Raw genomic sequence first — 24,174 nt, 5'->3', positions numbered from 1 at the left:
CTTTTACTCTCTTGTAGTCTGCTATCACACAGGACTTTGCAACTGGCCCATCAGTATGAGTCTTTTTAACAGTTTCTATGTATTCAGGTCCATGGGAGGTTGAGATCATCATGACTTCTTTTTTGTTCTGGAACTTCATAACTTGAATCTCATCATGGTTACTGCTCCTTTGATTTCTTACTTTTTTAACTGTTGCTGATTTTACTATTCCAGGCAATTCAGGTCTTTCCAAGGGTTCCACAATATTCAGTGTTTTGCATTTGCAGATATCTTGCCAGTCCAATACTTCTATACCAATTGTCTATGACAAGGAGTTTACTGATAAGGTACTCTCCTTGTGCTCAGAAGATTAGCTTTTCTCATTTTGTTCTGCCCTCTATATGCAAACTTTTTTCAGAAATGCATGCCACAAGCCTTCATCCTCCCTCCAATTGAATCCAAAGTTCCAACACACTTCTCATACAAATCATCATGTGTCACCTCTCCACCAATAGGAGAGCACTACTATCACATGCCGGGAGATTGAGCAGTATATGAGCCTACCTCTCTAGCCTACTTCTGCCCCACTTCATCCTGAGCCTTTCGGGCTGGTCCAGGCTGTAGACGATTTTGATCATTTGTATCCCCACCCCGATGATTCAGCTCGTCTGTCATTAGTCTTTTCAGACTTTATATCTCAGCTATGTGATGTTTTGTCTCTTACACCTATGGCCTCTTACCTTCCCTCTTACATGAAACTTCCCAACCCTATTTAAACTTTCCCCTGATATTAGGGTTCACGCGGACCGATTTGCCTCTCAACTGGGGAAGGGTGTTAGTATGCCTTGTCTCCCATGGTTTTTTGATCAGTCTGCCCTTGCTTATCATTCAGCAGATTTTCCTTTTCTCGACCAACAGTTGTTTGGGTCAGTTCTACGTGTTTGGGGGGCAAAATAGGTACTTCACAGGAACCCTGAGGGTTTTTCTGCTGACATCCTCTTCATCCTTACTTCTACATTGGCTTGTCTGTCATCTTTGGCTCTTGCACTTCAAATGTTGTTTGTTTGTTGTTGGGACCTCTTGGGCCATGTTGCGGTTCCGCAAGAAAGCGTCAATAAGAATTATCCCAGCTTTTTATACTAGTAGAGTAAAGAGAACTTAAGTTCTTACTTTATTGACTTTCAGCAGTAACAAAAAACAGAGATATATAAACAAGGGGGGTAGCAAACACATGGCACTGTCATGTATCACATTTCTCTCCCTTTTTAAATTCAGACTGACTAACTTAAAACCTGAAACCCAACAAAAATTTTACACAAGTATCAATCCAAAAATCAAAATAACACATCTTTGCCCCAGTAAAAATACTTGTCCAACCACATGCAGAAGTACTCAGCCAAAAACAACTTTACAGTGCAGTAAGACAGAACTAAATTAAAACATAATAAAGGAAAGGCTCTTATCCCTTCAACAGTAAGATTCTATTAGGAGGTGATAGCTAAATATAAAGCATAAAAAACCTTGAACACTGATATACGTGAAATACAAGAACAAAACAAATGAAAATAAACCCTTTAACAAAGAAAGCACATTAATTAAATACATAATAAGTCCTCTACAAACTACATTAAAACAAACCTTTCATACCCCCAAAAAATTATAATAACCTGTCCCTCAAAATCAATACATGAAACAAACTCTTCACTATTTAAGCTATGTAAACTAGAACTTGATTCTGTCTAAAATAACTCTCATAAAAAACACACAATACCTCTTTACCACAGTGTGGAATATGAATGAAAATGACCATTTAAAATAAAACTGAAGAAAACATACTCAATCAGTTAAAACACTCAAACAGTTGACGTTTTTAAACACAATTAAAAACTTTATTCTGAGACTGTCACTAATCTCAAAACTGACACTTTAAATGTTTTGAAATACAATCACATCATCCTCAGAAGTGTAAAATAAAAAAACAGTACAAAATCATATATACCAAAGCTGTTAGTCATGTTACCCGATACTACTACTTAATTTAAATCTAGGTTCAGTAGTTAGCACACAGGATCACCTACAAAAGTTGTAAGATTTTCAAAATGAGACCCAAAATTTGAGTGCTTTCAAATAATTGATTTATCCTGAAGTCTTTATAGTCAACTATTCAAAATTGCTCGAGTTTTGGGTTTTGTTTTGAGAATATTACTACTTAATTTACATACTGAACTTAAGGAATATCACACCATTTGCATTGTTTCTGACTTTCTAACCCTTCATCTTTATTTAAGATATGGTAATTATTTTTAGTGTATTATTGCTATAAATTATCCAATATTTCTAGCCACCATATGATTCAATTGAGCTAAAATAACAGTTTTTTCCCACTGAATAATAAGACCATACAGTACTTACAGATTCAGCTTGTGCAGCTAGCTATTATTTTTAACGTTTCACTTATGTATGTTTATTCTAAATTTTTTTTAGCTTGTCTAGTTTATACACAACTGCATTCATATTCAATTTTATAAATACTCATTTTCTCCATTAATTTAATTACATCTTTAGTTTTATTTAATATTTGACTAATTTTATTAAAAGGTTTATAAATCAGAATACAATTGATTGATATGGTTTGTTTGGAATTTTGTGCAAATCTGCGCTAACTGTCCCTAATTTAGCAGTGAAAGACTAGAGGGAAGGCAGCTAGTCATAAATCATCATAATATAGGTGTACCAGTTAGATAAAGCTAAGTAGCTCTACTTATAGAAGCTCTAACAGCTGATGCCTCAACACAACCATTGGCTTATGATGTGACATTGTGGTTTGGTGGATGATCTCTTTCTCTCTGGCCCTCACAATAGCTTTATGTGTCACACTTCTTCCTCCTACTGTATAAGCAGCTTGTGATGATTCAGCAGGCTGTCCTCCTCATGATTATAAAATGCCTAGACCTCTGTCAATCTGGTTGCCTTCATTTATTGGTTATGCTTTAAAATAATGAGTTATTTTAACTTGAGGCTATATTTAACTGCAGTTGAGGGGGGGCACTGGTAAGTAGTGCCAAAGGTTTGTTTGTATATCAGGAATTGGAAGATAGTTCTAAACATTTGAAAGTTCTTCAGGTGACATTCAAGCAGTGTCAGATTTTGTTTTTTATCTTGTTAACAGAAACCATTTGACAATGTTTGAATAATAATAATAATGCATTAAATGTCATTCATGTAGAAACTTTGATCTGTTGATTTGAATGATACCCCATAAATAAACAAAAGTTGTTGCATGTAATAAAACAAAACACATACACCAACCTAATGCTATATCTAGCTGCTCATTCCAAACATTGGAGCAGACCATTATGATGAAGCATAAAAGGGAGTATGTTTATTGGTTGCATTGCTTCAGTAAAATGAACTGATGTCTAGTGGACAAGGTATAAGAAGGTAAGTTTTTGTAACTGAAGTGTTATTGTTACACTGTTTTGCATTTCTTATTATAATTTTTTATCCATTTATTTGGCTGATGCTTATTATATCCAACATTACGTTTAATTAAGATGCTTATTATATCCAACATTACGTTTAATTAAGATGCTTATTATATTCAACATTACATTTAATTAAGATGCTTATTATATTCAATGTTACATTTAATGAAGATGATTATTATATCCAACATTACATTTAATTAAGATGCTTGTTATATTCAACATTACATTTAATTAAGATGCTTATTATATTCAACGTTACATTTAATGAAGATGCTTATTATATCCAACATTACGTTTAATTAACCAGTGCTGTTGTTAACAAAAAAAAAGTGACAGATAACAACATTCTTGTAATTTTTTGTTATAATTAAAGGTTTGTCTTTATTTTCTAATCCACCTGTTAGTGTTACTCTGTCCTGTTTTGCTGTTTATTTATTATTATATTTATTAGGTGTGATTAATTAATAAACAATGTTATTCTAAAAAGATTATCACTGTCTGTTCCTAATTGGAATGGTGACTGTTAAATTAACATTTGTTTTGCTTAAGTCAGCTGTAGTTTTTTTTAATTGGATGCAATGTGGTGCGCTTGTAATGCAAGCTTACTGTACATAGCACATGAGTATTTCACATAGCATCAACAATGTGTAATATTTGATATATATCTAAAATATAAAAATGTGATTACTGTTTTATGTAATATATTTTTAAAATACATGTGAAAGTTTTATTTAACTTGTATTGATTTCTTGTAAAGTAAAAGGCATTTCAGTCAAATCCTAGACTAGGAATTATGGTGATGTCATTAGTAAATTATTCAGTTGATTACTGTTGGGGGTTTAAACATTCATTTAGTAATGTGTTTCAAACTTTCAAAGGTTAAAATCTACCTTTCATGACAGCTGTACTGGTGGGTAGTTCTAACTTCTTTGTCTGAATTTTCATGGTTTTCACAAGTTCAGCCAGTGTTGATGAGTTTAGTGTTCATCATCCATCCTCATAGATGGTTTAATGGTATTCATCATTGTTGTCTCTTATGTGATGGTTGGTTGACCTTTTCTCTTCTTCAGTGACTTTTTCATTGATTGAAGCTTTGGACAGGAAGATGGCCATGATGGTTTATTCAGAGATGAATGCAGTGGATGATGATATCATTTTTTGATGAAATTCCTCTGACAGAACACTTGTAGATCTTATCCAAGCCTTCTGACTTCACTTTTATTTTAGGCTTGGAACTCACTTCCAGAAGTGCTGGATGCATCTTATGCTTTAATAGCTGTTGACAGACTACTTCAGGCCTGTGTGCCATTATCATGAGTAACTACCATGGGCTTCATCCATAAACTATATAACATAATGTGCCACTGTCCGTGGGTAGTAAAAGTATTTTATAAGTAGCAATATTTTAAATAATTAGTGGCAGAATTTAGCTGAATTTAGACTTTTTAACTGAAAATGATCATTGCTAAAATTAATATCTTTCATGTTTCTACCTTGCATATCAATACATACAAACCTCTGCTATATACAGTTGTCCACAATACAACTGAGACAGCTTCCAACTCTGGATCATTGGGACACAGTATTGTCTAACATGAATCAATTCACTCCCTTCAGCTGGCATCACAGAAAAGTAAATAGAGACAAATAAGATCTATTGCATCAGGATTCACAGACACCCTGTGTACTGTATGTGCTGGTAAAGAACACAACTAACTCATGGAACATGGAGGATTTATATACATCCAAGTGCACTGGTGAGATTCTCACAAGCACCTGTACTGGAAAACTGCTGCTACTGAACTAAGGATAAGAGAACTTTGAGAAATGCCAGAGGATTGTTTCACTGAAAAATATTTCTTTCTACCTCAGAAAGCAAGGATCACAGTGCACTTTTGGATGAGTTTTAAAATTCCAAGCGAACAGTTGTGTAAACTGTTAACATTCTAGGCATTACATCTACTAGAACCATCTCTCCTAAGATTTGATGATCGAGTTATAAGCAGAATATGCTGTTCATACATGTTGTTGGAGAAAGTCACTTGATAGCTTGGAAAACAAGGGTCACACACACACTTTCATTGGTTTCTCTATCAAATGACTGGCCTAGGTGCTTTTCAGGCATCTGATCTTGGTTCTTCATCATGTTATATTGGTGTGTGGATATGCTAGTGATCCACTAAATCATGTCTAAGGGACAAGAATGCATGCTTGTGCTCCTCAGCCCATCTAAAATGCTTATTGGTTTTAGTGAGAGCAGATAATGGAGTGACAATCTTGGAAACATTGATAATACATTACAAAATCAAAGAAGCTTCAAACATCTCAATACAAGTTGAGATCAGTCTTGAATCACTGCAATCTTCCCAAGGTCAGTTTAGATTCTGTCTCTTGCTTCCCACTGTATGACCCAATCTATTACCTGATTCATCAACAAGAACAACAGCTGTCTATTTTGGAACATCACAACCCAATCTGTTACCTGACTCATCAACAGGAACAACAGCTATCTATCTTGGAACATCACAACCCAATCTGTTACTTGATTCATCAACAGGAACAACAGCTATCTATCTTGGAACATCACAACCCAATCTGTTACCTGATTCATCAACAACAACAGCAGCTATCTATCTTGGAACATCACAACCCAAGCTGTTACCTGATTCATCTTGGAACATCACAACCCAATCTGTTACTTGATTCATCAACAACAACAGCAGCTATCTATCTTGGAACATCACAACCCAATCTGTTACCTGATTCATCAACAACAACAGCAGCTATCTATCTTGGAACATCACAACCCAAGCTGTTACCTGATTCATCTTGGAACATCACAACCCAAGCTGTTACCTGATTCATCTTGGAACATCACAACCCAATCTGTTACCTGATTCATCAACAATAACAGCAGCTATCTATCTTGGAACATCACAACCCAATCTGTTACTTGATTCATCAACAACAACAGCAGCTATCTATCTTGGTACATCACAACCCAATCTGTTACCTGATTCATCAACAATAACAGCAGCTATCCATCTTGGAACATCACAACCCAATCTGTTACCTGATTCATCTTGGAACATCACAAACAAATTGACAGCCTCTTTGCTGCAAGTTTATTAACTAATGAGAGTGATCCCAGCTCTGTGCACTTAAATGTTTAGTTGATGAACTTTCAATAGTAGAAAAAAACTGACAAAAACAAATTTAGAAAATTACAAATAAATTAAGAGTCTAGAAATTTGTTTTCTAATCTATAGATTTTGAGAACATTTGAATGATGGCTAGATAATGAGAGGAAATTTGGGGGCAGTGCATTGTTTATTATAAAGTTGGAATAACACTCTCATAGTTATAATTGAAGTGAGTGAAAATGCTTTTATGATATACATAAGAAGCAAAAATATAACCTGTTTTAGCTTTTTTGATATTCATAAAAATATAATGATCCATTTTCATCAGGTTTACAAGTGAATGTAACCTTGGGATGCTGGAATTTTAAATTTGCTGTGAATTTTGGAACATGTTAGCAGGACATAACAGTGAAAAAGGTGTCATAGATGTAGTCTCTGTAAATAACACTTGTATAAAATCAGACAGGCAGTTATCTAACCATATATGCTTGCAGTGACAGGGAAGACTAATGACCAGGGTTGGGTAAAGAGTCTTGTTAATGTATTTTAAGTATTTGTATTTAAATTCATTACTGAGGAGCTGATGTTAATTCTAAATTAGATCTCAGATTTCGATCACCTGACCTGCAGGACTATTTCCAACTTACTGAGTCATTGAAAATTCTCATCTTACATTAATGGAAGTTATTAGTCTATTTTAAATTTATATTCATTAAGTTAACTATTAATTTAATCTCTGTCTAAATCTACTACATTTTAGGTGTGTAGAGCTGGACTGTTGGGATGGGAAGGGAGAAGATGAAGAACCTATTATTACACATGGAAAAGCTATGTGTACAGACATTTTATGTAAGGTAGGTGATTATTCCTGTTAGTAGTTCAAAAGCCACACATGTAAATGTGTTATGGTGAGTATACCAGTACATTTACATGCAGTGCTTGAAGTGGGGTGGGCCATCCCACTTCTTTTTAGGAGGGCCCAAGACCATCATCCTACCTTTAAGTAGGCTGTAAGTAAAGAAAACAAATGAAAAACAAGAAATATAATACTCAGCTTCAAAACTTTCACAAACCATTCTGTTTTCTCCCTCCCCCACTTCAACCAATGTGGTCATGTTGGAATATTTTGTGATTATTGTAATGGTTGTATAATCATATATATATTTTTTTTTACTTTTAATGATGATTTTTTTAAACTTAAATTATACTTTATGTTAAGAATTTAAATAGAGAGTAGTTGAACTCTTAGTTCACGTTTTAAGTATCTGAAATAATAAAGCATATGATAGCTCCAAATTTTAGGTTATTATTAAGTTAGTTTTCTTATTTCAGTGTTACTTTCTTCCTTAGTATCCAGTGCTTTAGTTTTTTACTGTGTATGTTTTTGTATGGAATATGTATATTATTCACAAAAAATGCCACAATGCTGATCCTTTAAAGATATTTTGTGTAATGCTGGATCCTTAATTATGGGCAAGTTGTGTAATATTACTTCCTAAAGGGCATGTGTAATTCTAGGTCTGTAATTAAGGACATGTTGCATAATGCTGCTTTCTTAAATGCATATTGTTAATTGCTGGATCCTTAAGGACATATTATGTAATTGTCATCCCTTAAAGACAGGGTTGTGTAATGTTGTGTCCTTAAAGAATGGTATGTAATGCTGATCCCTTAAGAACATGTTGTGTAATGTTCACTCCTTAAGGACACATTGTGTAATTCTGGTTCCTTAAGGACATTTCATGTAATATTGGTTTCTTAAGGACATATTATGTAATACTGGTTGCTTAAGAACATATTGTGTAATGTTGGTGCCTTAAGGGATATGCTGTGTAAATCTGGGTTCTTAAAAAAATGTTGTGTAATTTTGCTTCCTTAAGAACATATATAATGTTGGTTCCTTAAAGACATTGTGTAATGTTGGTGCCTTAAGGATAAGCTGTGTAATTCTGGGTTCTTAAAAAAATGTTGTGTAATTTTGCTTCCTTAAGAACATATATAATGTTGGTTCCTTAAAGACATTGTGTAATGTTGGTGCCTTAAGGATATGCTGTGTAATTCTGGGTTCTTAAAAAAATGTTGTGTAATTCTGCTTCCTTAAGAACATATTATATAATGTTGGTTCCTTAAAGACATTGTATAATGCTAGGTCCTTAAGGACATCTTGTATAACACTGGGTCCTTAAGTATATGTTGTGTAATGTTAAGTTCTTAAGAATATGCTGTGTAATGTTAGGTTTTTAAAGACATATTATGTAATGCGGGGCCCTTAACAACATATTGTGTAATTCTAGGTCCTTAAGAGCATGTTGTATAAAACTGGATCCTTAAGTATATGTTGTGTAATGTTGGGTTTCTAAGAATATGCAGTGTAATATTGGTTCTTTAAGGATATATTGTGTTATGCTGGGTCCTTAAGAACATATTGTGTTTCTAGGTCCTTTAGAGCATGTTGTATAACACTAGGTCCTTAAGTATATGTTGTGTAATGTTGGGTTTCTAAGAACATGCTGTGTAATATTGGTTCTTTAAGGACATATTGTGTTATGCTGGATTCTTAAGAACATATTGTGTATCACTGGGTTCCTAAATAAACATTGTGTAATATTTGGTTCTGAAGAATATGCTGATTCCTCAAATATGTGGTATGTAATAGTTATTGGTCCTTACAGAAGAGCTTTTTAATGCTAATTCCTTAAAGATGTGTTGTATAATGCTGGTCTCTAAAAGGATGCTGAGTAATGCTGGTCCTTCAAAAAGATTAAACAAATTATACTTATTTAAACATGAAAGATACGTGTGAAAGGCCAAACCTTTATTATTTTGAGAAGTTGTTTATATTTCAAAAAGAAAAATTATAATGTAGGATTTATTTCTTATAATAATAAAAACCTAATCTACACATAAGATTATAATATCAAATATTTTACAGTTTCAGTACTTGTAGATATACTAAGAGTGCTTATAATTATCTTTTAATTATGAATCTTGGTATATTATAATTGTTATGGATGATTGTAGTTATGTTTTATTTTTTTAAATATATATTTGAGAGGACACTAATAACTAAGATCTTAATATCAAACTATTGGTATTTATAATAAAACTTTCAGTATATCTGGGTCAGAAAGGATAACTTCTGGCAACTGGACCTAGGTCAGTTTACCTAGGTTTGCTTGCAAGATTAGGTTCTAGTTAAGAGAGGAGGTAGTGGATTTATAGTTTATAATATCATAAGTAATATTATAATACAAAAAAAGATATCATATATTATTAGAGCTATAAAAAAAAGGGTGGAGGCCCTAACCCCTTATTGATTCAAGAGCTTGCATTCTAATTTTGTGTGTGTGTTGTTTTGATTATGTCTGATTGGTGGAACATCCCACAATGCTTTTGTGTGCCATGGCCACAGATATTTTCTCTTTAAAATGATATAATATATATACTTCTGTACAAATGGTATAATTTTATGTTATTTTGTTGCAGTTTGTTGGCATGGGTATGTATATCTGTAATGTTGTATTTTTACATAATTGCTTCATTAGGGTTGAGTAATTGTCAGTAAGCCTTTGATGTAATGCAGGTAATTGGAAAATATGTATGTGTGTGTGTGTGTGTTTGAAAGAGCATATTAGATGAAGACATGAACTGGTGTATGTGAATGAAATAAGTCTAGAATGATAGAAATAAAACTGAAACCTACCATAACTAATGGTTTCTTTTTAGGATGTGTTCTATGCTATCAGAGACTGTGCTTTTGTAACATCTGATTATCCTGTTATTCTTTCATTTGAAAATCACTGCAGGTAAGATTTGCTTAGAAGGATAAAACAAATGTTTCTTATAAAGAGATTGTATTAATTGATAGTTTAGTAATATCTCATAATTAAATAATACAAGCTATTGTCCAGAGAAGATTAATAAGGTTACAAATGTACATACTTGTTAAGTTTGTCATGAAAATAGTAGAACTCAATTTTATTAGAATATTGAAAAAAAACATGAAAAGTGAGGGAAAACCTTTGAATTTATAAAAAAAGAGGATTTGATAAGTTATAATTAGTATGTGCTATGATTGAGAGAAAACTGAACAGCGTTGTTTTATGTGTATAAATTACAACTTGAGGTAAAAAAATTTTTTCATAATTTTATTAAAGTTTTTTAACAGTTGTGACATTTCTAGCATTTGTTATAAGCTAACAGTCATCTTACATTTGATAGTACTTTTTATCTACTTATATTTTGCTTTTAGTAAAACCCAACAATACAAGCTAGCCAGGTATTGTGATGAGATTCTTGGTGAGCTGCTATTGAAAGAGCCACTGCCAGAATATCCTGTAAGTAATACATGTATAAATATATACCTTTTTCAATTAAAAAAAGTGATATTTCTGATATTAAAATATGTTTGTTAATAGCAGGTGAATATCAAAAGCTAGTGTAAATTGTAAACATCAAAATGCATGTAATTATCTATTAGCTCCACTTTCAGGAACTTTTCTGAGTTAATTCATTATATCATGGAGAGAGCAGTTTAAAGAAAGAACTACTTATTCTAATTCATGATTGCTTAAAAAAATGCACACAGTCAAAATAGTAGATACATATCAACTCAAAATACCTGATAATCTTGAACATATGTTGTAAATCCACCATTTTGGTGTTGTAAATTACAATAGAAATTTTTAATTTCTGAGTCAAATCATATTTTTATCACAGTTAGAGCCAGGGGTGCCTCTTCCAAGCCCTAATGATATGAAGAGAAAGATCTTAATCAAGAACAAGAGATTGAAACCAGAAGTTGAGAAACGTATGTAACTTATTCATCATATTGCTTGTTTTTCTGTGGTCATGGTCTCTCTATTTTATTTGATGTATTCAATGGAGGACTATGTTAAAAGATTAAAAAATAAAAATACCTGCCACAAGTAGGTATAGCATGTTCAGTCAGAAATGGAATGACTTATTGAACATTTTTAAAATATATTTAAAATTAAATGAAAACTGTATTAAAAGGTGTTTTAAGTACACAATTAAAAACATTGATTATTTGAGTATTTTAAGTAATAACTGGTTTATGAAATGAAAATGAAAATAATAATAAAATATTTTAGCATTTTTAAAAGAGAAAAAAACTTGATTTTGGACTTGTTCATTCCTAGTGTTCTGCAACAGGGTTGAGTGTTCCAGTATCTGGTCTCTCTACTTTACATTTTTAACCAAGACTGGTGTTAGGTACGTATAATAATTATTCTATACTTACTTAATTTTATTCACATTTCAGAGGAAATGGAATTGTGGAGAAAAGGACAGTTACAAAATGATGATGAGGAAGAAAAAGAAGATGCAGCAGTGAATGTAGAAGCCCTGACTACGGGCTCAGGAGATGAAACAGTTGATGGTAATACCTTTATTATTTACAGGATTTTAAAATAATGTAGGAATGGTTTTTTTCCCTATTTTGTTTTTGTGTTGGATTCAGTTATCTTCAGAGTGACCAGGCATGCTATATTTTATTTTCCAAGTAAAATTAATTTTGTTAGAATTGCTAATTAAAACTTAATGCCATATTAAACCCAAATAATAAGTCTGTTGCAGGGACATAGGTAAATTAGATGTAACTTAAAATTGTAACAAACATCTGAATAACATTATATCTAATAGTAACGAAATTATTATTTTTGTATAGGAACATTTAGACCATTGCTTCACAGAAGTTTGAAAAAATATTAAAATAAAACAATGATTAGTTTTATCAGTGATGATAAATTATAAAAATGTTGATTTTTCATAAGTGTCTGTAGATAAACTGTAATTATTGTAAATTTTGATGAATGTTTATGTACCATTTTTATGTGATTTGTTATAAGTTTCATGTACTCATACAAAGAAGTATTGATAAAAAATGAGGTTTAGTTTATAATCATGGTTAGTAAAAGATGTAATGGTAGCTTAATAGAAAACATTAACAGGCTAAACTTTTGTTACTAACTCCATAGTTAAACAACAAGACTGAGATTTTTGTATATGTTGTTTTTATTTCTTTTCATACAAAGTTAATATACAGTGTATGTACATGAGCCTTGTATTGTTAATAAAAATATTATGAAAATGTATTATGATAATTTTTAAATAGATTATGCTCTTAATAAATACTAAGAGACAATTAGTAACAGTCAAAAATGTCTGTTTGATCATGATGTATTGTAAGTCAATATGGGTGTTTTTGTACTATGTATGTTTGTTGTAATTGTCATAACTTGGGTCCTCTAGTGGCTCAACAGTAAGTGGTAAGTCTGAAGGCTCACATTGCTAATCATTGGGTTTTGATACTCATGGTAGTCACGGCAGATGTATCCCATTGTGTATCTTTGTGCTTAACAGAAAACAAAATTATAACTTAACAAAAAATAAGTTTGTTTTATATTCATTAGCTGTAAGTTTTCATCTGACCAAACACCTTACATTAAAAAAAAACAAGTTTGAATTCAGCCATATAAGCATATGATATCTACAAAAAATAACAAAGTTATTAAAAAAGGGGCTAGCCATATAAAAATGTGACATACACAAAAAAAGACAAATTACGTAAAATGTAAAGCTCTGTAAACATGTAATCTACAAAAAAGAAAGAGTCAAGTAACATAAAGATTTAATTTTAAAATTTCCAAGTTAAACAAGATACAATTGAAGAAATCTTGGTCCCCCACTTTATCATTGCAACAAGAACTAGTATCAATATGAATAAAAAAGAAAAGCCCAAATCTGTCCTGTGTCTTGTTTGATGTACACAATTAACATTACAACTCTGTCTAACTTCTCTTTTTTTTGTAGATTACATACTTACAGAGATTGGCATTTTACATAATATGGCTCCTTGGCTCATTTTGTTTTTGTAGATATCACATCTTTAAATCGATCCTTTTGTTCTAATTTGTTTTGTTTACATATAAAGTGTTTTGGTCAAATATCACAGTTTGTTTCTTGAATTTCAATTTTACACAGTACAAAGCTGGATTTTCATTATAATGTATTTATCATTTTTTTACATAGAATCTTTTTACCAAGTTATGGACTTGCTTTATCAGCTGATCTAAGAATGAAAAAGCATTTAATTTGATTTTGCTTCATAGATATTTAAATAACAATGATTCTTAATGTATATATTTTGATTTATTCAAAGAAGAATGAAAATATTTTGGAGATGTTGTCTAATGGATAGTGCTTCCATGTGTTTTTGACAATAATGCTACTAATCTTAAAAACTTTATGAATTTTGAAGTAAAAACACAAACTATTAGTATATTAATACATTCAGTACATTCTAGATTGTTGAATCTGTTCATATAGAATCTGTTAGAGTGTTTAGATATGATTTGAAACATTATAATAGTGGCACTACAGCACTTAGAACAGTTTTAGCAATACCTATATATATATAGTCACAGTAGTGGAGAGAATTGCTATTTTGACTCCAGATCCCGGTCTTTAATACAATTTAAGTTAGTAAAGACATATTTGTATTATGTTCATGGGCTATAAAATTAACCATGGTGTAATATACATGTAATTAAGTCATCAAGGATGTGGTTTGTATTATCCTTATTTGTTTAAGAATGATATCATATTAGTCAATAAAGATATGCTTGTGTTAGGTTTACCAGCTATGACACTGATCATATTGTTTATGAATCAGCAAGAATATATTTGTATTAAGAACAAGGATATATTTGTGTTAGGTTTACCAGCTGTGACAATGATCATATTGTTTATGAATCAGCAAGAATATATATGTATTAAGAACAAGGATATATTTGTGTTAGGTTTACCTGCTGTGACACTGATCTTGATGTTTGTAAATGGGTAAGTATATATTTGTATTATGAATGAGGATATGTTTCTGTTATATTTACTAGATGGGACACTGATTTTGTGACTAATGTTAACTGCTGAAGAAAAGCTGTACATGATAGTTATTTTTCTGAGAAATAGGTCACATAATCATCAGTTAAACATAGTTATATATTATCTAATGTTTCAGAAATAAGTTGAATAGAAATTTTTCTTAGTTTGTAATTTTTTTTTTTTTCAGAAAAGAAGGTATGACTTATTGGCTTCAAAACCTGAATTATCCAAACCAAACAAGAAACTGAAACTTAAATGCTGTGATTTTGATTCTTTCTGCGTATTTGTTGATGGAGGAGTAACATGGATAATGTCTATGGACTGTTATGTTTTATTACTAAAATTAGCTTAAAGTATTAATTTTATATTGATATTCTTTTTAGGTGTGAGTTTTTTACTGTTTTCCTAGAAGTTTCACAAATATATTTGTAAGAAAAAGTAACATGTAAATATACTTCATGGAAAGTAACATGTTAATGTATAAAGTAGCATGTAAATTTACTTCACGTATAAAGTAACAAGTAAGTATACTTCATTTGTAAACTAGCAAGTAAATATACTTCATGTGTATTCTGTTCCAAATTCAAAACTTTAATTTATGTAACATCATTTATCACTGTTTAGGTTCTAGTATTCAAATGTATATGAGTAAATTTGTCACTTTTGCAATTTAGTGCTTGTATGTTTAACAAAAGAATATTATCCTGACGTGGGCTTTGGCTCAAGAACTAACTTTCTTTAACGTGTGCTAAACCAGCATAGAATAATTACAAAAAGTAATTAATAAATTTGTTTTAACATAAAAACCCTCAATACTTAATTTTTATGTTCAACAAAATAAATTTATTGAAGCTTATTCACATATAACATAACGTAACGTTTTAGGAGAACATGGGAGCTATTGGTCCATCTCGGCTGTTACATCCTCTAAACTAAATCAAAATAATTAAAAAAGCAAATCTTAAAGCCAGCCCTTATCATTCTTATACTTATCAAGCTTTTTCGTAAACTCACTTAAATTTACTGCCTCTACAACATCAGAAGGCAACCTATTCAAAGGCCAACCACCCTATTAGAAAAATGAAACTGTAGAGGAAAATACTGAATAAGCTCAATAATAAATCATATACAAAAGACTTTAATCAAACATAAGCCTAGTCCTTATTGAATAAACTTAAAACATGGTAAATATAAGATAAGTGAAAAAGGAGAAATAAATTTCTTAGCTTTCAACTTCTGCGATTTGTTAGCAAAACAAACTTTAATAAATTAAACATATATGGGTTTCTAAGCATCAAGCATTATCAGCTTTTATAACACTTGATTTTTCATGACATTATATCTTTAAATACATCTTTCATTTAAAAAAAGTTCTGACAAGGAATGCTTTTAGGCAAAAGTTAATAATTTGCTTACTTTATTAATGTTTAAGAATATTGTGCTTCTTCTAGAAATGTGACAAGTTGTATAGATTTATTCTAGGATATAAAACTTTTTTGTTTATTAAAATTTTCATGAGATTCAATAATATAATTAGTTTAGCTTACCTTGGTGATAATTAAATTTAGTAATTTTCAAGTCTTATTTGTTAACTGAACTTAATAATTTAGATTAATTGATCAAATATTGTTTGGTAAGTAGCAATGATCCTACATTATTTTGTTTTATCTATGGTATTTTTACTTAATACTTGATTTGATTACAGTCATTATGAGAAAAAAAAATATTCACAGATTTAATTCATATAATATCTACAAAAGTGTGAATTAAAAAGCATGTTTTTTAAATCACTTATAAAATATTTATGAATGAATTAGAAATCCAAGATTTTTGAAACAATAAAGTAATAATAGTTTTAATTTTTTTTACATTCTGTTTGTAAATTAAAGTGTTCTTAAAAAATAACTTACCCAGTTAATATAACATAATCTTGTTATTTCAAAATGATAGTGTAAACTTCAACATTTTTATAAAGGCCTTTTATACTTCAAAAATACTTTTAACCTTTTGCCAAAACTTTTAACTCAAAAGTTTATTGCATTGTAATTAATCTTATCATTGAGAGTATATATGTATATGCTATTTCAGACTTCTAGCAAAAATATATGAATGCAAACAAATTTAGTGAAGTTACTATATTTTAGATGCTACAAAAAGTTTGTTCTACAATGTTTACATCATTTCTTCTTAAACTCTTATTAATAGTGAACTGTTTTTAGTTAGTTATTCTTATTGGTTTGAGAAGAATTTTGACATACTAATATATAGGAGGTAAGTGAAGAACAAGTTGCCATGGCAAATTACCAGTATACCGGTGCTACCACACATGTCCATCCTCTTTTGTCATCTCTTGTCAACTATGCTGAACCAATCAAATTCCAAGGATTTGATGTTGCAGAAGGTTAGAGAAATTTAATTAAAATAATAAAAGTTGGGTATTTTTCTTTACAGAAAAAATAAGATAACATTTTCTGGAGCATGTGTCTGAATTTGTTTATTTTTTTAATGTAACCTATTTGGTGAAGAATGCAATCAAGTAAGTGTGTAGCTATAAAAGATAATCAAACTTTCACATAAAATTATGTTTTATTGTAGATTATTTAGGTTTTATATTTAATTGCTATTTAACCTGAAAAGTAATAAGCAGCACTTATAAACAACTGAAATAAAACAAGTGTTATGGTGTAACAGAGCTTGATTTTATATGTTTTATGCATCATATATATTCAATGATCTTAAAATTTTAGTTCTGGGGTCTGCTTGGTGTTATTTGGTCAGTGAGAATTAATATTATCTTTGTGTCATTCATTACATTACAATTAATGAGTTAAATGCATTGAAGAAAAACTGCCTTCCATAAGTTTGTGATTAGTTAACTTTTACTTTTAAATAAGAAGAATATTAATAGTTATCTTTAAATTGAATGTGAAGTATGTGATGTTAAAATTCTTTATTCACTTTTAAGAAATATTTGCTTTATAGTCTTACTGAAAAATTAAAAAAACATTGTGTAAGATAAATATTGAGTTTTTAAGTACATTCTAAACTAAATCTAAAATTATGAAAAATCTACTCTAACCCTCATACTGATTAAGATTTCCACCAGATGCATCATGGAAACAGAAATTCAAAGTTAGGCTTTAAGACCTTAAGGTTTGTTTTTTGTACTTGCAAATAAATTCCCATGATGTATCCTTAAGAAGGAGTATCAGTTTATCTAAGAATTTTTATTATGTTTTGGGGCTAGAGATTGTATACAAAATTTTATATATCAAAATTGGTAACCAGTCAACAAAAATTTAAATCTGTCTTCTACTTCTAGAGAAGAACATTCACTGGAACATGTCTTCATTTGCTGAAACGGCAGCTCTTGGCTACCTCAAGTCTCAGGCCATTGAATTTGTAAAGTATCCTTTATTGTTGCAATCTTCTGTGAAGATTTAAAGCAATTTTTTTGTATCATCTCATATGCATGAAATTTAGTTGGTTTTTGAAAAAAAAAAAAGAAGTTGGCCATTTGGAAAACTTTTCTTTAGAAACCTAGAGAAGTGTTGGATATAGTAATAGAAAATTTCAAAATTTTAATTACTATCCATTTTGTGAAAATAAGTTCCTTTTATGACTGATTTTTATTTTGGTTGTGAAAAAAAATAACAATACCCAAATTTTACTGTGTAACATTTACTGCGATGTAATAAGTTATTGTGTATTAAAAATATGAATCTTTAAACTGTTGCTTAATAAAAATATTATGTATAACAATTGTTAATCATTTATTTAAATTCTACTTTCTTCAGTCATTTTTATTTAAATGTCCTATTTTCTCCTGGAATGCTAAACAATAGGGTTAAAACTTTATTACATATAAGGTTTGAATTTAACTGAATATTGACTCAAGGATGTAACTATATTGAGGTAGAATATTTAAATTTTTGGTTTAAAAAATTATTTTCTCATGACTCAGAGATTGTATTATAGCTTGACCTCTGAATAGTTTGGTTTATATCTGTTACATATGTAGTTCTGTGCAAGGAAACACATATTTCAATTTTTGATCATAATGAAATTGTCTTGGTGGCTTCTGAGGTAACTGTATTGTATGGATAATTTTAAGCTAAATAACATGTATGTTGATATATTCAAATATACTAGAATACCTTAATTCTTTTAATTCAGCTACAACAAGAGACAGTTAAGTAGAATTTATCCTAAAGGAACAAGAGCTGATTCTAGCAACTTCATGCCCCAGGTAAAGTGTGTATGAAAACTGATTTGTTTTAATCCATTAAATACTGATACCTACTCTGGGAGGAAGCATTATAGTAAGTTAAAAAATTAACAGGAAATCCTGCCCCCATTAAAGATATGGTATCATGGTTAACTGGGTAAGATATATATATATACCGAGCAACCTGAACAATATGCAGTGGTCTTTTTCACATTATTTTACAAGCTATAAATGCTATTCACTTAAGAAAACTTCTTTCATATACATCTTTTTTACTACCATAATGGAAATATAGAGTTAAAACGAAAATAATATGTTTAATAGTTAATTGTATAAATAGGTAATTGGGAGAAATTTAGATAGGGTATTTTATATTTAATTTATGTATATGTGAAACCTCTGATTTGTCATTTTAAATGATGATACGTCTTAATGTATAATTTGGAGAAATAATAGAAGAACAAGAAAAAACTAAATAGTAACTCCAGATTAGTTGGAACTTCAACAGATTTTTCAGATTTATACACATTGGCTAATGTCATGGATTGGCTTTATGGAAGAGCGCTTGCTTTTGGAACTAGTTAATCAGGTTCACATCCACGAGATACTACAAAATATGCCTTGCACTTTAAGCTGTGGGCGTGTTATAAAAGTGACAGTCAATCTGTTAGCATTGTTGATAGGTGTTACTGACTGGTTGCTTTCCCTCTGCTTAATAATTCAAAACTGGGGAGAGTGTCAGATAGCCCAGTTAGCTTTGCCATAAATAAAAGACACAGATAGACATTAGTTAAAGTGTCTTAGATGATAATTATCAAGTAAAAAAAAGAACTGATGTGTTCCACATAAAAGAAAGTTTTAAATTTAGTTGAATGTGTCATTTATGTGAGGGTGTGCTTCTAATCAAAACGTTTGTGTGGGAACATCTGATATTTTTTCCAATCATTTTGTATGTTCTTTTTTTAACTTTTATGTACAAAAATCTATATCAAGATTATATTGATTTTATTGGTATACAGTGACGAAGTATGTTTCATTTTAACTATAGTTTATACTGTATTTTATGCACATTCAACTTAATGAGAAATTAGAATGATGTGTTTCCACAACAACCTTATGACTAGCTAGGAACTGCATACAAAAATAAATATAGGTTGCTGACTTAGTAATTTTTTTTCCCTAGATTTTTTGGAATGCTGGCTGTCAGATGGTAGCATTGAATTTCCAAACACCTGATCTCCCAATGCAACTCAACCAGGGAAAGTTTGAATACAATGGAGGCTGTGGGTTAGTATATGCATTTGATGATATTCTACTGTCAAAGCGTTTGAGAAATAAAGTTAACATTACCTCTTCTAAGGGGTAGTTTCCACAATAAAAATTCAAATGGTCACGAAGTTCTTTCCTCAAAATATTTCACTTGCAAGACCAAACTTTTTTTTAATATGACATTAATCAATAGCTTATAAGTACTTGTGTGCCACTATTTGATTACATGTTAAAAACATGTAGTAGCTAAAGTTAATCTTGCCAGTGAAAATTTTTCTTCTTTAAATCCACTTAAAAAAAAGTTGAATTTCTTTTCAGTTTAAATTGTCACTGAATATAGTAAATCAAATATAATTTTAAGATTATATAAATAGTTTTCAAATGTTTTGTAGTGAAACTGGATGAATGAAATTTTAGTCAATCTTAGTCAGCTGTCAATAATTAATTGGTTAACGTTATAACTGTACCTTATTATTATTATAAAACAAGAATAGATTGTTAGTGTTTTAAAGTATGGGCACATGAATAATTTCAACATCGCTTGACAGTCAAAGTATAATTATTCATTCCATCCTTAAGTAAGTTTTAATAATCCTGATCAGGCTGTTTTATTAGTATACATAATATAGTTAAAACTTCATTGATCTTGTACCTGAAAAAAGACAAATTCAAGCACTAATTGATAAAAATAATACGTTTTTGTTTCTCTGTTGGAACTTGCAATTTTCTCGATCAAACACTACAAATCCCATATTGTTAGAAAGACCTTTGTCTGAGGAATCCAAATTGCATATTGGCTTTTCAATTCAGTCTAAAATATGCATGCACAGTTTGTTCAAAACCATATGCTTATCACTTTGTGAACACACATTTAGACATTTCTACACAGTCAGCTAAGTTTGTCTTCATTACAACTACATTTACTTTACTTTGCAATAAATGTGCTTCAGTTTGTTTTGTAGACTACTATAGATATCTCTTAGATACGTTCCTTTACTATGGGTTTTATTCTTCGTTTTTGCGAATTTCTTTGTATCAAATCATAAAACTGTGTCATGCATTGAATGCTCATAACTGTTTCATACTCTGTAAACTATTATAAATACCATTACATTACTTTATTTTATTGTTTACGTTATGTGTAGTTTTATTAAATAAATTACGTTTACATGAGTTTATCTGACCACATAAATTTTTTCAAATAGACCAGGATTTATCGATGTAACGCATGATGTTTGCAAGGAAGTGCATCTTTTGCAGGTTGCAGCCAGTTAACTAATAATCTTTTAAATAACACTTGAGACTTGTTAAAGGTATTTATTATTTTGTAAAAAAACAAAGGAAACTTGGAGTAAATGTGAAGTAGGACACAATTTATCCTTTAAACTTTACTTAGTGAGATTTTTCTAAACAACTATTACTTTGCATCACTCAGTGAGGTTAGATATATTCTATTATCCAAACAATGTTTGAAAAAAAAAAATTATATCAACTAAAACCTGTTTGGTCAGTATTTCTTGTATCAATACCATTTCACTGTTGATGTTGAAATATGATTGGGTAGCTAGCATCATGTTCTGGTTTACGTACTGTACATGAAAAATTCAAAATGTGCCTGTAAGAACTTCCTTTCAAATGTGTAATTTTAACAAAATTATGACACATTACTGTAGATTTGGCTGGGGAAACAGAGAATTTAGTTATTTGATAGAAATTTCAAATGTACATATATCAGGTCATGCTAGATAACAAAACCCAAACCATGTTCAGCTGAGAATTATAATTTCAAACAATATACACTCTAATAATCTCAGTTTAGTTGATAATCAGTTTTTTCTGTGATTTTATTTGTTATAAAGTTATCTATTCCAAATATTCTAATGCCCCTTCGGCTTTGAAATATATTTGTAGAGGAATACATACTTTTTATTTATCTTGAGGTTTCTATTATAACATAAATGTATTTTACTTTAGCTTGACAAATTAATGACTTTCCATTATAATCACTGTCATGAACCAAATATTAAAACTTGCTATTTAATAAGTATTTTTGGAGAAATGTTGTATCAGTGGAAATGGATTTAATTGTTTTCATTTGATGAAAAACATCATTCACTTATTCGATATTGCAGGTATCTTTTGAAACCTGACTTCATGAGACGTCAAGACAAGACTTTTGATCCTTTTGCTGAGTCTCCAGTAGATGGTGTTATTGCAGCCCAATGTTCTGTTCGTGTGATATCAGGCCAGTTCTTATCAGATAAGAAAGTGGGAACCTACGTGGAAGTGGACATGTATGGACTGCCAACTGACACTATTAGGAAGGAGTTTAGAACAAGGATGGTTCCCTCAAATGGTCTGAACCCTGTCTATAATGAAGAGCCTTTTGTCTTTAGAAAGGTAGGTAAATTGTATTTGTACTTACTGATTACAAAACTGAAATTTAAGTACATATAAGTCAAATTCTTAACAAGTGTAAAATGTTCATAATTTCTTCTTCAGTACTTGTTTTCAATAAAATTTACCAAATGTAATATTCCATCAAAAAAGTTTAAAGTTAAGTGGCATCAGTTTAGCATTGAATCTTTGAATGAAAATGACTGTGTAATGTGGATAAAGCTCTTGAGAAGTTCTAAGTTGAAAGAAAGCTTAAAACCTAAATCACTAAACTGCTGCTTTATGTATTTTAGAATGTTAAAAACAGATACAATTTTGGATATTAAGAAATGATCATAGAAAATATTTTGTTTTATACCAGTAAATGGCAGTGATAATTAGTTGCACTAATGTTTCAATATTAAGTTGTTTATAATACTGTCAGAAGAATAAGTTAAACCTGCTTGCAGTACAAAGTTTTTTCAAACAGTAAAAAAACATTAATACTTTATATCAAAAACATTTAGTCTGTAAACTTTGAAATATTCAGAAAAGTCAACATTACTGAATCTTTTAGAAATTCTTCCATAGTTATTATTAAAAAATTAAATTCAAGAGAACAAATAAAATCTGGTGTCTTTTAGGTATTTCACCATTAATTTTCTTTTATTTGCATTAAAATAAAAAAATAACCTTAAGCTCATCTACATTAAAAACCTTAATTTACCAATCTTTTTTTTTTCAAACAAGTTTGGTTGATCGCCATGTTTTTAGTACAAAGCTATACAGTGGGCTATTTTAGCTTTACAAGTTGATAACGTTACTGCTGATCTGACAGGGGGATTTTTTTCAGACAGTAAAATAATTGACAGGGGCATATCCAGGATTTTCCAGGGGGGGGGGGGTCTCACTTTTGAAAATGTATTATAAATTAGCAAAATTTTTTCATGCCATAGACTGAGACCCTTCATATCATTGCATCACACAGTGGATAAAGTCTGATACCATGTAAAATTGGAATCAGGAGTATAAAAACAGAATTGGATCATCACACATGTGCTGGAGTATACTGTATTAGTAATACAGAGAGAACCAGGCATCAGAAATATTTATTTTTCTATATCTCTTTGGGGGGGGGGGGTGCACGCATTTGCCATGCTTTATGGTGGATATGCCACTTATTGATTATATTTGTTAAATAAGTATTGTAGGATACCTTTTATTTACATTATGAATTAAAATGTTTTTGTTTTATAGGTTGTGTTACCTGATTTGGCAGTGATCCGTATAGCTGTATATGATGAAAATGGAAAAATGTTGGGACAAAGAATCTTACCTATGGATGGGTTACAGGCTGGTTAGTATGAATTGGAAAAAAAACTGTACTGTATAAAGAAGTAAATATTTCATTGTTTATGCTTTTCATAATAAAGCATTAACTAGCATAGCACAGTTATGTATAATGTTTTGAACAACTTTTAACAACAAACATTGTATAAATATGAAGGCAGCATGGCTCAATTGCTAGTGCATTGGACTCATAGTCAGGATGTTATGAGTTTGAGGCTTGCTCATTATATATTTTTGTTTCATTGTGCAAGTGGTTTCCAGCAAGTATCTGGGGGTTAACCTGTGATAGACTCTGATCCAATCTAGAGGAAATGTGTCACCATCCTCAACCAGTTGTACCATAGAAACTTTAGAGTTCAGTAAAATCTCAGCATGGGATGGATTTAGCTTAATTGGATAGATATATTTAGTTCTCAGACTTTACTATGTTTTTGTT

General features: G+C 30.4%; 1 protein-coding gene and 1 long non-coding RNA gene across 2 annotated transcripts in view; one reads left to right on the top strand and one right to left on the bottom strand.

Moving 5' to 3' along the window:
- Positions 1–24,174, top strand: part of LOC106466317 (1-phosphatidylinositol 4,5-bisphosphate phosphodiesterase-like) — a 49,757-nt gene that overhangs the window by 14,480 nt on the left and 11,103 nt on the right. Inside the window, exons 10-21 of the mRNA XM_013926586.2 lie at positions 7,371–7,464; positions 10,337–10,416; positions 10,863–10,947; positions 11,330–11,420; positions 11,895–12,011; positions 14,703–14,710; positions 16,784–16,916; positions 17,838–17,922; positions 18,692–18,764; positions 19,927–20,030; positions 22,145–22,412; positions 23,646–23,745. Of these exons, the coding sequence (XP_013782040.2) occupies positions 7,371–7,464; positions 10,337–10,416; positions 10,863–10,947; positions 11,330–11,420; positions 11,895–12,011; positions 14,703–14,710; positions 16,784–16,916; positions 17,838–17,922; positions 18,692–18,764; positions 19,927–20,030; positions 22,145–22,412; positions 23,646–23,745 (1,238 nt within the window). The remainder of the gene's footprint in view (positions 1–7,370; positions 7,465–10,336; positions 10,417–10,862; positions 10,948–11,329; positions 11,421–11,894; positions 12,012–14,702; positions 14,711–16,783; positions 16,917–17,837; positions 17,923–18,691; positions 18,765–19,926; positions 20,031–22,144; positions 22,413–23,645; positions 23,746–24,174) is intronic.
- LOC111087497 lies at positions 10,833–21,089 on the bottom strand. The gene is made up of 3 exons (XR_002612173.1): positions 21,000–21,089; positions 18,304–18,306; positions 10,833–10,844 (listed from the first exon to the last, which is right to left on the bottom strand). It is a non-coding gene; the product is annotated as an uncharacterized LOC111087497 (long non-coding RNA).

Source organism: Limulus polyphemus, unplaced genomic scaffold (genome assembly GCF_000517525.1).
Source record: "Limulus polyphemus unplaced genomic scaffold, Limulus_polyphemus-2.1.2 Scaffold2220, whole genome shotgun sequence".
Taxonomy (NCBI): domain Eukaryota; kingdom Metazoa; phylum Arthropoda; class Merostomata; order Xiphosura; family Limulidae; genus Limulus; species Limulus polyphemus.
Note: the sequence above shows the minus strand (reverse complement) of the source record. Positions and strands in the feature narration are given on the sequence as shown.